This window comes from Portunus trituberculatus, chromosome 18 (genome assembly GCF_017591435.1).
Source record: "Portunus trituberculatus isolate SZX2019 chromosome 18, ASM1759143v1, whole genome shotgun sequence".
In the NCBI taxonomy this organism is placed as follows: Eukaryota; Metazoa; Arthropoda; class Malacostraca; order Decapoda; family Portunidae; genus Portunus; species Portunus trituberculatus.
The window spans coordinates 295801-312500 of NC_059272.1; the positions used below are offsets into that span (position 1 = coordinate 295801).

Sequence of the window (16700 nt, forward strand, 5' to 3'; positions counted from 1 at the left end):
ACACACACACACACACAAATATGCTTACATACATGGATTTCTCAAATTATACGAGAGATACGTTCGTGAAAGGATTGTAAAACGTAAAATTTGCATAAAGTGAACAAGATTACTGAAGCAAACTGTGCAGTACGTACTGTGTGGAGGATTGCATTCAGCTGACATTAAGTTGAAGGATATGAGTTGTAGGATATCAAACAAACTTATAAAGAAATTATGTTGTATTATTGTTTACTTGTACATGTTTATATTGAGCTGTACTGCTACATAGCTTTGTATTGGGTGTCTTGGGTGCATCTGGGTCTGTGCCTTTTTTATTTATTTATTTATTTATTTATTTATTTTTTTTTTTTTTTTTTTTTTTTTTTTTTTTTTTTTTTTTTTTTAGCAACACTTCTTAGCAGGCTATTTGGTCATCATTCCTCTGGTAACTGCACTGCTTCTCTCCACATTTTCTTTTATGATTTTCTTTGCTTGCTTCAACAAGTCCATACATTGGGACAAGTTTGTGAGAGTTCGCTGAGGTTGTTCCAAGGCTGATGCGGCTGTCTCCTCCATGAGCTCTCTCTCTCTCTCTCTCTCTCTCTCTCTCTCTCTCTCTCTCTCTCTCTCTCTCTCTCTCTCTCTCTCTCTCTCTCTCTCTCTCTCTCGAGTTCCTTCCAGTGAGACTGCATAACTCCTTGATGTCATTGTCTTCCATCTTGTGAAATCCTGTCTGCTTTGCAAGGCAAATACTTCTTATTGGCACTGGTCAGATTATCAGCAATATCAAATCCCTTGAAATCTTGAACAAAATAGTGCCCACGATCTAGGCACCTTCGTTAACACTAGTGGTGTGTGGGTAACAATGAGCTTGAAACATCATGCAAAGGGACACTGTATTGGGGGGTACACATGGTAAACATCTGGTGACAGATGGTTACCACATCACAGAACTAAACTAGCCGTGCAACTTGAGTTATGGCCTATTCTAAATTCTAAACACGCACAAATTGAGAAATCCATGTATGAGAGAGAGAGAGAGAGAGAGAGACAAAGTAAATAAATAAATGAATTAATAAAATGGTGTATTGGTTAATGGCAGGACAATGAGTTCCACATGAGGTGGCTTACCTGCTGCATCATTACACACCAGTCTTCTTCCCCTTACCTGATCTGACCTGTTAAATGTTGCCAATTTAGGAGAATCTATCAAAATCATTGAGGCTGCATCTGCATCTATAGATTCATTCACACTTGTGCTCTGTACATCTTCACCCTGCACAACACAAACATTCTTGTTTGCTCTAATGACAAAAGACAAGAATACCTCGGCTAGTCAGTGGGTGAAAGTTTGGGCAGTGTATCATCTTGTTCACTCTTTTCATTGTGACTCTGCACCTCATCTCATTGTGGAAATCAAACACAAAGGAAAGATTCCCTGTTTTCTTTTTCATCTCTCTTACGCTACATGAGGAATATGTTGACTGGCTGTATTCTAACCACCCAGCCAGGGAGTGTATGGTTTGATCACAGCCCTGTACTATACATAGACCTTTAGTTATTATTGCTTTTGTTTATGGATTATTCTTGATTCAGATGTTTCCCTTTCAAACACATAATTAGGTATGTAGTACTCAGGTGTATGAAGAAAGAAACTATTATCATAATTTCTGGACACATTTAATTTAACATGCATATTGTCAGTTTCATTTCACACTACTAAATAACATCCCACCAAATGGTATCAGGAATACTTTGTGTGCTTACTGATTCCCAAAGATTTAAAAAACACTGTTGTCAAGATCTCAATATTTTTAATGTATTTTTTTAATTCAGCTTAAAATGAACATGTAAGTATAATATAGTATTAGGTTTTGTGAACAAATGTAAGTAAATTAACCATGACCTATGTATGTCCACTGCCTTCCCCAAATAAAGAATACAAATGTATCCTGCTTAAGACAGCATTGCACTAATCTCTATCACTAGGTAATGCTTAAACATCGTGTGAAAAATACAGAACATCATATCTTATTTCAAGTGCTGTCTAATAACCAGTGATTTTGCCCAACATTGTGGTGATTGTGAGGGCTTTGGATGGTGCTAATAAAGGAATCCTTCATGCTAGTTAACAATGGAGTAAGCCTCATCCTTCTTGAAGTACTCAGGTAGCCCAGAGATTATATTTCCTGCTCCCGTCCTGCACTTCACAGGTGCTACAACTATACTAACTGAGAGATTGGTTTGTCTAGCTTCATAACTAATAGAAAAGCTTAGTTAATACTGTACAATGGCAATGTTCTTCATCATGTGAAGTTCTGGCCCAAAGATTTCCCCCCTTTTTTCTCTTCTTCTTCTTGTCCCAACACTGGCATCAGCATTCAATATCTTGCCAAACAGATTAAGACCACACGTTACCAAGGTAACTTGCTCATAATCTATCTATATGTACTGGTGATGACTTCTTATGACTCTATAAGGGCCATGGTAAGCATTCTACAAGGCAGCTGTTCTACTTTTGAGTGTGACCAATGAGTACCCAGGAATTATACAGGCCTTGAAGAAGTGTCACTATACACACACACACACAGATACACACATGCCTGCACCAACATGGACTAAGATTGGCTACTTGTGCATCATACAAGTAGTAGATTTATTTTTCCTATGAAGAGGCAAAACTTAGCCCAAATATTCTTTAAAAAGACATGATATTCAAATGACCACCTACATACGTATAAGGCCTCTGACTAACAAGCAAAAAGGATTCCCTGTGCATGTGCCTTGCCTCAATCCAATCAATAAAGGAGGATCTTTAAACAACTTATCTTTTACAAAACCACTAAATTACAATGGTACACATTTTTCCATTACAACACATGTAAAGTAACATGCCTTGCAGATTCCCTGCTGCCTATCACACAGGCTAATGCTGCTATAGTACATCACCACTATTTTGGTATCTTCCTGGAAACTTATTTAAAAGAATGAAAATAAAGATCAGATGAGAAAAAAAAATCTGTAAAATCTGAATGCCTGTAAAAAAAAAAATAATAATCCTTGTAAAACAGCACTTGTACTAGTGCCAGTGAATACTATGCAGGAGATTCTTTAAATTTACACGTGGGTAAAGCTACGAGATTCTCAACTGCTTCACAAGTTTAAATGTTAGTGTTATGATACTCTTAAGTACATTAGCAAAGGTGTTAAATATTAACTTACAGACAACCAGTGTCCCAGATATGTAATCTATTACAACTTAATATTATCATTATAGATTACAACACTTCAACAAGAGTGTAAATGGCCTGAAATGTTTCCCATTTTTCTAATTTGTATTCCTCTTTACATACTAAAAAAGAATTTAAGTACTTGAATTAATTTTCCACCATTCATATTTAGTTGGTTTTCATCAATACCATTACTGAGTGGTTAGAAGAAAGCAACACAGACACAAATCAATGTGGTGTTTGAAAAGTGATCTGCTCTGCTGTCACAGTCACTTGTTCCACACCCGGCTCAAAGCCAACCACACTTTAATTTGAACCTAACGGCTGCTGTGTCCCAACAAGCCAGAGTTGTGCAGTCATGGAACTGTGATGACATTGCAGACTTGCATTTGTCATAAACTGAACGCAAATACGCAACTTAGCATCTGAAGAGGTATTATCAGCACAGGCAAACCAGCACACAAATTTGCTTTGTTTTAAGTAATATCATTTAAAGTTATACATATTTTACTATTATTTCAATTTCACATTCAAATGTTTTGCATTGATATAAACAAAACTAAATTTTAAGAAGTTTGTGGTTACTAAAGTTGAATTTTATCTGTGATCTGCAGTTGTCCAGCTGAGCTTGTGTGGAAGGCTAATAATTATTAGTATTAATCCATCCTAGTTTGACTTATGAAAACTAGAGTACTAATATACATCAAGCAATACATTTTTGCTTTATCAAACAAAAATCTGGAATAAAACATGAAATGCATTTATCTTATTCCTCAAACCTCTGCTCTTTCAATTATTTTAGCAATTACAATATTAATCCAGACATTCTCCTACAGTTACTGTGCAGTCACCATTTTTGTGTCCAGCTGCCATCACAGATCCACTCCAAAACACACATTACTCCCAAACTGATGATAAGCAATTTTGTAGGAATGAATACAAGCCAAACCCTGCACTGTTAGGGGTGATACTCATACACACATGGCCAGGATTAAAGGTCTGGGGAATGTGTGTGTATACATGCAAACATTGTCTTATCTGTATCCCAAAAGTGCAGAGAAATCTGCTCAGTGACAGATGAAATGTGACACTTTAGTTATGCTGAGTGTTCTGTTTCTAAACAGAAAATGTCACTTGCTAGTGTGAAGATGTCTTCACACGTGATACTATTTATCAACTACATAAAAAAGGATTCAAAGATGAATTTGAAATGTACAGCAATGGTGATCATACTGTTTGTAGAAATATGAATTATCAATAGTAACTAAAGAGAACATACTGAGGATTTTAAGAATAAGTAACATTAAGGTTACTTGTAATAAAATGTCAAAGCTTTCAACAGAAAAGCTGAAGTGTTCTTACAAGTGCTGAGACATGACTAGAGTACAGTACAGCAACATATTAGTACTGATAAAAAAAAATTGAAAAAAAAAGCTTTAAGTAGTCATTACATTCCTATCCAACGCACTTAAGTCATACACACATTATACACATTGATGCTACAGAGTTACAGTACAAAACTAATACTTAATTAATATGCAATCTGTAAAGACTGTTTTGCTTGAGTCTCTTTTACCAAGGAAGCCCTTTTGGGAATGTCTGTTCTGCACACTACCAACCATGTTTTTTTTGTTTTTTTTTTTGGTTTGTTTTTTTGTTTTTTGGTTTTTTGTTCAAATAAAGGCACAAAGAAGTTGTCCTACACTAATCAAAATGACACATTAGTACAATAGAGCAGTAACTCTTTGCTGGCCTCCACAAAGCAGTGGTTGATGTGACACATGGCTGTAGCTTCATAAAAAGTGCAATATGAGAGATCAAAGGCTATTAGTCTTTTCTCTTACCCTACATGCTTCATGCACACAACATAAAATTCAAAGAGAATTTATTTATTTTTCTATTTTTTTTTTTTTTTTTTCCAAGCTCAAACAAAACTGATTTAATTGATGTCAATCTTCTAGAGAAAGGTTTGCCTCCACATTACTATAATTGAAAAGAGAATGCATTTTTGTATCTTAGTTGTGTAAAAATCTTCCTTTTCTGCTTTTTCTCATCAATGTGACTGAATTATCATTACTTGCATTATGAACTGACTTCAACTTTGGATTTGAAGTGTTTTTTCTTAGCATAAACATGCAAACAATGAAACTTACAACATGCCTCACTACAAAACATTACACAACTGCCACTAATCACAGGGTGGCACCTTTGTCACCACACAGGCTCAGTGCACATGCTGGACGGCTGGCAGTCTGTCTGTCCACACACCAGCTTGTGTAGTAATTAATTGCACATTTGAACATAGTGTGACTGTATTAGACACTGCTTCAATTCATTCTCTATAATCAAGTTCTGAAGCAAAAAAGTAATGTTACTTATATTATCTTTAAAAAATCTAAACCATAAAATCATTACCAAGTGCAAGAACTGAAAGTATTTTGTCATCACATTTCATTTCCTTTAAAAAGACAGTTCACATTCTCAAGTGTAAGTTATCCCTGAGGATTACTGATGGCAAAATAAGCAATTACCACATCACCATGTCACCATGGTGACTGTCAGGCTACACAAAATAAACCCTCAAAATACTGTCATAAATCACAATCCATTCAAAATTTGTATTTCAAATTTCTTGAGTTCTACATGCACATGTGGTAAAGTTCCACTCAGCTCAATTGATAAAAACATTGATAGTCAAGCATGTGAGTTGTCCAGTCTTTCTGACCTAGAAAGATAATTTCTAATGCACTTGTCCTCCTCAAGACTCTTAAGTCCTGGTATTTAGCAATATAACTGAAAGATAAATTTTCAAAGTACTATAAATATGAGTCATGTCACAATTGATCCACCTCAAAAATGGTTCATTGTACAGTACATCCACACCACCTTCCATCACTCATCCTAATACTGACAGGCAACAGGACAGATAACCTTTAGACAGACTCACATCAACATGCAGTAGCACACCAATGATAATTGTAACATGACTACTTTTCTTAACTTGGTTATAGTAAATTTGACAGTTGCTTTAGGCTGTCTCCAGCAGCAGCAGCAGTATCTGTGCTCACTCCTGTTAATGTTGCACACTTTGAACAATGTAGTGAGTGATTCCTTTCTTGAACCTTGTGCAGGCGTAAAGTTGTCACTCAGCATCAACAGTGATACCTGATCTTGGGACTAGTGCTTGTGAGTATACAACCCATCAGGCTGATAGGCATCACATATGTACAAAGTATTTATAATGTGGAACCAAGAAAGCCTTGAGGAGAAACAAATGTGTTAACTTAATGAGATAAGAGGGAAAAACTTATATCCTGGTACTTCAATACAAATTATCTGGAAACTTGATGCCACCAAAATGATTTGAGTAATCTGTCTCCAAATCATTATAGTGTCGTAACAGAGAATCCTTTATCTTACTTCAATAAACCTATTCTATGTAGACGGTGATCATCATATCACAAACTGGTACCAAGGATTAAGTAGCTTGGCTTCTACATTACAACCTCATGTATGTAACCAATATAAAATAAAAAATAATAAATTACTTCTTTTACAATAAAGTGTTATTAATTGTAAAACCTTCCAGCTTCACACACATCAAGACAAGTCTAAGGCTGTTTCACCCAAAGATAGTCAAGGTTCAGACTCCCCCTCAATGATACAGCAACCCCTCCATGTGTCACCTGACCCACCAAACCACACTCACTATTCCTCATATCCCGGCCTGCCACCCCCCATCCCACCCCCATCCTCCTCACTGTGGGTCCTTCACTTCAGTACCTTGCCTCACTCCTTGCCCTGTGCCTCACCTCACACACTGATACTCAGGGAGTGGTTGACTTTTTAACCAATACTCCAAGCTAGTGTGTTCAGCTAAGGAAGGCTTGGAGAGTGAAGGCTGTGCCACTGTGAGGGCTGTTATGGTGACCAAAGTGATGTGATGCAACAACAACCCTGTGTCTGATGCAATTCACACAAATTTAATCAGAATGAATAGATGGAATGCAAAATTCACTTACGTAAACACAAAGTTTCACAAAGTAAAACTTCTTATCACAAAAATACATCAGCATTCACACAGAACATTCACAAAAACAATACCCAAATTGTGCCATAAGACAAAATAGAAGCAAATCCACTCAGTGGTTGTGAAACATTTTTACATTTTGATTGAGCTGCTAAATTCTCCTAAAAGTTTTTGTGCATTCAGTTGTCTCTTGGCACATAATAATCTCCTCTTTGCTTTGTGTCTGACAGTAATTTCTTCCTAGCATACAAAATTTCATGAATGCTTGCGCGCATGCACGCACACACACACACACACACACACACACACACACACACACACACACAAATGGTTGGACACGTACAGTGGTACAATTACGAAGTAATGTATTACAAAATCCAAACACTGATCCCAGTAGCTCAGTCCATGAATTCCAGGTGAGGAGAATACGGTTCATACTGGAATGACGGGTACAGTGAAAACAAGAGGTGAGGTGTGATGTCATCCTCTGCCAGCTGGCGCAGGCTTGCCTCCACCTCAGGGAATGACGGCCGCTCATCCAAGTCATGCTGCCAACAGTTGAGCATCAGCTGGTACAACTCATCACCCACATACTGGGGCTGGGGCAGGCGCAGGCCCCGCATCACACGGCCGCCAACCTCCTCCGTGCGTACGTCTGAATAAGGCGTTCCTCCCAGAGTGCTCACCTCCCACATGAGGCAGCCAAAAGACCACATGTCACTCTTGGGTGTGGACACCTTGCTGTGCAGCGTCTCCACGGCGTGCCACCGCCGGTAGTCTGGCACGTACAGGTCGTTGTGGTAGTGGATCAGGCCAAAACCAGTAATTTTGGGCCGGGTGCCATCCACCACTACCACATTGCGGGCACAGAGCTGGCTGTGTGTGGCCCCGAGGGCAGCAAGGTGAGCCATGCCCTGGGCTATGCCAACTAAGAGTTCTATTGCCTGTGAAACAAATGGATCTAATTACAAACACTCTTTGGTGAGGGAATATCTATTTTAAAAGCTACTTTGTGTCTCATGACTAAATATTGGCTCTAGTATTTTAATGCACTTTAATCATATTTGCATTACTAGATGATAATGTTATCAGATATGTCAAATAACGGCAACAAAACTATATGATACATAATCTATAACTAAATGTCCATTACAAGCAGTGAGTAATAAATATAATAAGATACATGAAACTCCCATTTATGTAACTGTTATCCATGTATTCAGTGCATTCATAGAACTGTTATCCACACATCCTCTGCAGAGGCCAAGTCCAGTCAAGAGAGAGAGAGAGAGAGAGAGAGAGAGAGAGAGAGAGAGAGAGAGAGAGAGAGAGAGAGTGTGGCAAGTATCAGTGCATCCTTTAATGAAGAGTGGTCCAAAGCTCTGTGGTGCCACTCCTGGTCCGAGTTGAGTCCTGGACCTTGAACTATGTACAGCAGCATACAGTCATTGTAATGAGTCCAGGGCATACTGGGACCACCACTACTGTACTTAAGATCATTCACAAATTCAGACACTTGAAAAAATTGTAAATTGTTATTGTTGTAAATTTTGACAAAGTAGACAAAGTAGGTAATAGTTTGGTGTCATGATGTGAGTTACTTAAACAAAGGACACTCAGGTGATGAAACCACAACAGGATGTGAGTGTGCAATCAAGAAGGCAAGATACTTGAAGGAATCACGTCAGCAGCTATCATCTTACCAAGAAGCATTGTCTGATATTCAACTTTTCTGATTTCATACAATTTTTGTACATATTGTACAAAAATAAAACAGTTACAAAGTTCGAGTATATCCAGTCTTTGGTAAACTTTCAGGGCTCAATGGGGAGTTTTCAGAACTAATCCACCAGATGTCACCGCTGCTACATGTCCCCTACTGACACGAGCTAAAATATTGTTGCATTAAATCCCAGGTGCATACAGACGCATAGAACACTGATTATGATACTGTTGTTTCTGTATCTTCTTTTAAATATCCTACATGAATAAATTTGGGAGAAGTTGGTCAAAAATATTTTTTGTGATTATCTTGTAATACTGTTATCGATATCTTAAATATGGCATATTACAAGTCTTAAAATATAATGATTTGGACAACAAAAAAGGTAAAAACTTTGACTGTACTGTATAGCATGACCCAGCATACTCAGTAACATTGTGATAAATGGATATAGTTATTTCTGTGGAGATTTTAGCATCTCTTTTACACTGCGACCCCAAGCCAAGATCAAGATCAAGATGGCAAAACAGTCAAGCACAGAACAAGCATATCACAGGACTACTGTAGAATCAGCAGAGAGGAATTTGTGATACTTTCCTCCTCCTCACGGCATAGTGGCATAATAGACATTACAGCAGGAATTAACTGGTTGTTTAACCATGTGTTTCTTAAGTTAAACAGGTGACCAGCGCTGGTTTGGGTAGACAGCAACACTCTCGCCAGGATACTCAAGTTGCCTATTCTTAATTAGAATTGTTGTTTCCATTAACTAGTAAGTTGGTGTGTGTGGTTTGGACTTTTAAGTGACAGAGACGTATTGTCTTCATGTTAACTATTGATTGGATTAACACACTTCCAAACAAGGGTGTACTCTTTTGGAAATGTGGAGATGACCAAACAAGCCTCAATGCCAGTTCACAAGAAAATCAACTTATACACATTTGTTCATGAATAGGGTTTGATTTTGCCTGTGTTACTACTTAGAAAGAATTATGTAGAAAAATATATTATATTGACTTATTGCATCTCTAAAATTTATAGAATGACACTGTAGGTATATTCTATCTTATCCTTATGTGAGCGGAGACATGTATTGCGCTGCCACTTGCTGATAACCACTAGTTCTGACAACTTCCCATTGGACAGAATAATTATGTACAATGCTGTCAGTATATTAGTATGAAATCCAGGTTATCATTTGTACCTGAATCCTGGCTAATACATACTATAATGTTAAAAGGTCATACAGGAGTTTCGTGTATGTAGCCTTGAGCTACCAGTGTTTGTCACAGAGAACCTGTGAGTTTGACTTTTCAGTGTCCAACTTTGTCTGGTTAGTGTCACAATCCCTTCAGTGAGGCAACAAGTGGCAAGAAGTGAAGCATGACACAACACAAGAGTAGAAAACTTGTGAAGGAAGGATGTAATGTTAATGTTCTTCTCAAAAGAACAATACAATCAACACAAATGACACAAAGATTCAGTTATAACAAAGTATGATAACCTCACCTCAATGTGAGCCACCACCACGTCAGATCAGTTTATACCATGTTATTCACATCAGTAGTTAAATCTATTCAGTTAAGTTATGGAATTCCCCAAAAGAGGCAACATCTTTTTATTATTTCTAGTGGAAACCTTAAATAAAATAAATTACAATGATAACAAACATCAGTGTGGAATTCCATGTCTAGTGAAGACAGACAACCATCATGGTGACTCACTCACCACCACCACCACCACCAAGCCATTTTCAGGCTGAGCGGTGGTTGTTCCTAGTGATCTTGAACAATGAGGCCCACCTCTCGCTTCCACCATATTTACAAACACATGCCCTTAATATCATTTTAGATTGCCACAAACTTGTGGTAAATATGTACACTATTCAAGAGATACTTCTAACATATCTAAACATAAAATCAGACATACAAAACCCTAACTAGGTGATGATAATTAGCTCTCTAAATAAGTGATCCTGTCCAACGGTAAGCATATCCAATTCTGTAACAACCCAGAGAAAAAGTTATGATTCAGGAACACTGAAAACATTGTCAGGGAGTGTTGGGTAAGGATGCCCACAGGCCTAAGAGTAAAAAAAAATTGGCTGGGAGAAGTTTATGTGAACTGCAAAAGGAATACTATTTAAAGAACTTTTTCCAAGATGAATGATGACGATTGAAGGCTTTGAGTACGAAAGTGGCACGTAATACCAAGTATGGAAGAACTGGTGTACATGTTATGGGATCTCCTTCTAGTGAAATTTTCTGAAAATCTGATCAAGTTTATCACTATGGACAACAATCTTTCAGACATCTTTACAGTTAGTAATGACAGCTCACCACAAACAAAACAATTTATCTATAAATGGAATCTGTCCACCACTGTACTACATAACTTAATATTACTGGCACAAAAATTTGCCTATCCATCCATCTATCTATCTATCTACCTGTCTATATACCAAGTTGACAATCCCACATGAGGTGGCCCAGACAAAGCGTGCACACACACACACACACACACACACACACACACACACACACACACACACACACACACACACACACACACCGTGAGTGTAGTGGTTGTGCCTTCGACTCACAATCGAGAGAGTCCGGGTTCGAGTCCCGGAAAGCGGCGAGGCAAATGGGCAAGCCTCTTAATGTGTGGGGTGTGTTCACCTAGCAGTAAATAGGTACAGGATGTAACTTGAGGGGTTGTGGCCTCGCTTTCCCGGTGTGTGGAGTGTGTGTTGTGGTCTCAGTCCTAACCAAAGATCGGTCTATAAGCTCTGAGCTCGCTCCGTAATGGGGAAGACTGGCTGGGTGACCAGCAGGCGACCATGGTGAATCACACACACAACTAGGTACAGTATGTAATTTGAGGAGTTGAGGCCTCACTGTTCCAGCGTGTGGTGTGGTCTCAGTCCTACCAAAAGATCAGTCAGTGTGAGCTCTGAACTTTTTCTGTAGGGGAAAGGTTGGTTGGGTGACCAGCAGGCAACTATGGTGAATAAAACACACACACACACACACACACACACACACACACACACACACACACACACACACACACACACACACACACACACACACACAAACCCGGTAGCTCAGTGGTTAGAGCACTGGCTTCACAAGCCAGAGGACCGGGGTTCGATTCCCCGGACGGGTGGAGATATTTGGGTGTGTCTCCTTTCACGTGTAGCCCCTGTTCACCTAGCAGTGAGTAGGTACGGGATGTAAATCGAGGAGTTGTGACCTTGTTTTCCCGGTGTGTGGTGTGTGCCTGGTCTCAGGCCTATCCGAAGATCGGAAATAATGAGCTCTGAGCTCGTTCCGTAGGGTAACGTCTGGCTGTCTCGTCAGAGACTGCACCAGATCAAACAGTGAAACACACACACACACACACACCATCTGGCCCCACTTATAAGGAAGACTGCCCTGCTATTATATGGCTATCATGTTTGGCAAATGTGTAAGTTATAACCTACAAGTAATGATAAGTATTACAGGCAAACTTTTCACTGTTGGTTAGTTGTAAATATCAACATACAGTACTGCATTGTTCTGGCATGCTAACTTTCAGGCCAGTACGGCATCGTTTACCTGATAATCTCAAGATTTCACACAGCAAAATGTTGGTTGTATTTATGCCATTATGTTTGTTGTTGACACAGCACAATACTACAAGAATGACACAGACATTCTGCGAAGATATACATATCAATATTGTGACACCATTTTGGCAGCAATGGTCACTAAGCATACAAGCAACAAAATTAATATACGTATACTTCTTGTGCCAGATGAGATGCAAGTGCTAGTGGTCAAATATTTTCAAAGTGAAGATGAATAGGTGCAGGAAAGGTGTGGAAAGTGCAGAGTGGGGTAAAATTACAACCACCTAATGTACAACAGCTGTGAAACTTTGATCAGTAACTGTGAGGTGACACATTAGCAGAGATGCCTGAGCAATGATATCACTGCCAGTCACTTGTGAAACAGTGTCACCATGTGTGTACTCAGATAACGATGACCTACTGCAGCACAACAGCAGCAAGCACCCACACACTCATCCACCCACACACTCATCCTTGGCAACCTGAGCTGCCTCCCCTGACCCCACCACACCATCCCCACCCACAAGCCTCCACCGGGGTGCTTCACAACAGTCCCAAGCATTGTGTTACTTGTCGGTGTGATGGTGGTACCTGTGACGCTGAGACAGGACCCTTCTCCAGCAGTTCCTAGTGTAGGAGTCAAAGATGAGGATCTTTTAACACAACCACATGCAGGCACACATTTCTCCATCACATCATACTCTCACTTCAAATCTTTATTCTTGTTACTTTCTGCTCAAATCATGACTTCAAATAATGTGAGAAGTATTTCTCTTATTCACTTTAAAGGTTGGACATGGAATCATGGTTTCATAATCTTAGTAAGAACTTTCCTGAAAACATAATGTCATCATGAAAATCAGTGGCATAAGCAACCTAACCCCTAAAGGACCACAGGCTGCTACAGCTGCTCTATCAGGCCAGGATTGGAGACACTGCAACCTTTACATTATATTTAGCTACCTTTTGTCAATCTTTGTAGTGGAGCCATTGGTAATACTGCCTGTGAGTTAGTCAGGCTAACCTCTCAGTCTCTGACCTGCACTCACCACAGCCTCACACAGTAAGAGGGATTCTGTTTCCCTGCATAGTAATTCATATTTCCTTAATTAAACAAAAAAGAAAAGTAGGAATCACTAAACTTCAACTGGTTAAAATGCATCACTTGGATTTGGAAGAGGAAAGACACATCAGTAAGCACAGTGCACATGTCATCTTTCTTGCACTTCCTTTATGATGAACACTAGTAAATCTTACAACACCATCACTTGTCCTAAATAACAGGGAAGATGTACATATGTGTGTTCCTACAAGTCTGGCCAACCTCTCAACACCAGCTTTCTCACCACAACCCTCAACACCTCAGCATCACACTAACCTGAGTCTCCAGCAGCGTGGAAAACCTGCGATTCTTCTCAGCATAGACAGGGTAGTGCTGGACGGCCCGGCTCTCCACCAGCTGTGTCTTGAGGGTGGACGTCTCGTACTCAAAGGCCACCGAGATGACGCTGAACTCCTCCATCAGCCCCACCAGACTCACCACGTGAGGATGGGTGCCAATGCGCACGTGAGCGTCAAACTCCCGCAGCATGAGTGTCTTCCGGTTTCCACCTAGACTGTCATCTTCTATTCTCTGTACCAGCACATTCCTCTGGTTCCCTTTGTTGATCACCACACCCTGCAACACACCAACACTTGCTGACATTCACACATTTCCTGCTTACCGCTGAAGGACGGTACACCAGACCTGGGTGGATACAATGCACTGTCATCTGTTGAAAAACAGCTAAGTGGATCTGGTTGGCCCTGGAACATTATTACTAGTAATGTGTGAATGGGCTTATTTCACTACCACTGCAATTATAGACCAAAGTAAATATGACATAAATCAGACTATTAAATCTTTCATAAAGTTTTAAATGAAAGTATGAACAGTTTGCTTGAACATGTAAAGTAACAGGCATTAAGCAAAATAAATAAAGTAAAGTAGATTAAATAAATAAATTTAAAATATAGCAGAGGAATTTGAAAATAAAACATAACATGTGAAGTCAGCCGGTGCCACAGCTGGGCCCCATTCACACCACCAACAGATTTGCTCCCCAATACCACCACCACCACCACCACCACCACCACCACCACCTCCTCCTCCTCTGCACTTTGTGTTATTATACAGTGGGATTACATTTCACCACCAGCTTCTCTCACCTCTTAAAGAAAGCACTTACAAACACATTTTCTCAACTGTCATTTTGAGTGGTGAGCAGTCCTGAAACAGTTATATGATGGAAGTCTGATTTGTTAATTACTTATTTACAGTTTTACTTCCCACTGTAATTCTCTAACATCATTATTATTTCCTTTTATATATTATTACAACATCACCACTGCCACAAATCTGTAACAGTACAGTGGGTTGTTGAGCAGTGAGGGCTTTGTTCCTCACTGGTGAGCATGACAAGGTGATTCTCCAAGTAAGCTGATCCATCCATCCATCATCATCTGCACACAACACATTACATCTGTGGAGAGAGAGAGAGAGAGAGAGAGAGAGAGAGAGAGAGAGAGAGAGAGAGAGAGAGATTACTCACCTTCCTCACATCCCCAAACTTGCCAGTCCCGATGTCCCCGACCACATTGAGTCCCTGGTGAGGAATGATCCACACCTTTTCTTTGAGCTGGCGGTAGTGGTCAGCGGGCAGCGGCTCCTCTTCCACATAGTGCGCTGCCACACTGTACCCGTTATCCAGGTCCTGGTGGGGCTGTTGGGCATGTATGGCCAGCTCCTGGTTCTCCAATGACCTGCGATTCTTGTTGACAATGATTCTCATGGCAATGTACACGACAATGGAGGCAATGAGAAGTAAACCAAATATGCCAATGGCGATGGACAGACCCATTATGACCTTCTTGTTCTCCTCCAGCTGGATGACTGCCGGAGATTTCTTCAATCCAGAGAAGTCGTGGATCACCGAGTTCTGGTGCTGTTCGTGTCCATGAGTGGAGTAAGCCGTCTTGGTCTCGTTGAGCGTGCTCACCACACCCAGAATGACGTGGTAGTCGACTCCTTCACGCAGCGGAGCATTGTAATACCTGCCGTAGTGCTTGCCGTTGCCCACTTCAAATATGGTCTCAAAATTTTCTTTGGGGAGCTGAGCAGCAATGTAGAATGGGAGGTTCTTGGAGTTTGCTGTGGAGAAGTCATCCAGCAGGTCAGGCTGCAGCTCAGCACTCAAAGTCTCATCTTTGACCACAATCTGGTATGCCGTGATGGGCCCATTGGTGGCGATGACTGGCTCAAGCTGCACTGTCATGGTGTTTGCAGTGCGGCTAATCACCTGGGGGATGGCAGGGGTCTCAGGCTTGCCAACCTTAGTCCACATTTCCCTGGATATGGGATATCCCTTCCCCTGGGGTGAGGCAGCTCTCACTTCCACTCTGTACTTGGTACCTGGATGGACTTTTCTGAGAGAAGCTGAGTGGGTGTGAGCTGAATATGTCCAATTTCTTGTAACAAACGAATCTCTCTCACTGTATGAGAAGAGAGGTTCTACTGTCACAAAGTACTTCAATATTTCAGACAGTCCCTTGGCAGGTGCCTCCCATGTAATGTGCAAGGTGTATGGGTCGCTGTCTACTTGAGTCAAGGAAGAGGGACGGTTAAGAATGCCGTGCCCAGCCTCGTACACACTCATGGCTCCCTCGCCACCACACAAGTAAGAACTTTCAGCAGAGCAGTGCAAATCACAGCCATCTGAGCCACTGATGCTCAGAATATCTCCACACAGACAGTGAGTACCATTGAGTAACGCAGCATAACTCTTGTAGGCCGACTTGCACTCATCCACACAAGCAGTTACACTTGTCCCGCTAGAAATGTTCTTTGAGTGGTAAGTAAAATCCTGTCCTTCTGTGTCTTCTTTGTAGCATCCAACAGGCCTCATATCCTGTGCTAGGATGCCCAGACTCAAACACACCACCACCTTCACTAACACCAGCCATTCTCTTTGGATTCCCCCCATCTGAAATAGATAAGAAAAGAGAAGGTGAGAGAGGAATCATCTCAAAAGTAGGCATAGCATAGCAGCTCCAGCAGTCACTGAAATAAATAGAGTG

General features: G+C 40.3%; 1 protein-coding gene across 7 annotated transcripts in view; it reads right to left on the reverse strand.

Moving 5' to 3' along the window:
• Positions 1–1645: 1645 nt before the first annotated feature.
• Positions 1646–16700, reverse strand: part of LOC123505850 (putative tyrosine-protein kinase Wsck) — a 17094-nt gene continuing 2039 nt past the window's right edge. For 3 of the 7 annotated variants that reach the window (XM_045257634.1, XM_045257632.1, XM_045257631.1), the window contains exons 2-5: positions 15176–16606; positions 13963–14262; positions 13155–13211; positions 1646–8186 (exon numbers count right to left, since the gene is read on the reverse strand). In XM_045257634.1, coding sequence (XP_045113569.1) covers positions 7641–8186; positions 13155–13211; positions 13963–14262; positions 15176–16606 — 2334 coding nt within the window. In that variant the 3' untranslated portion in view covers positions 1646–7640. The remainder of the gene's footprint in view (positions 8187–13154; positions 13212–13962; positions 14263–15175; positions 16607–16700) is intronic. The other 4 variants (XM_045257636.1, XM_045257633.1, XM_045257637.1 and 1 more) reach the window with 2 other exon arrangements.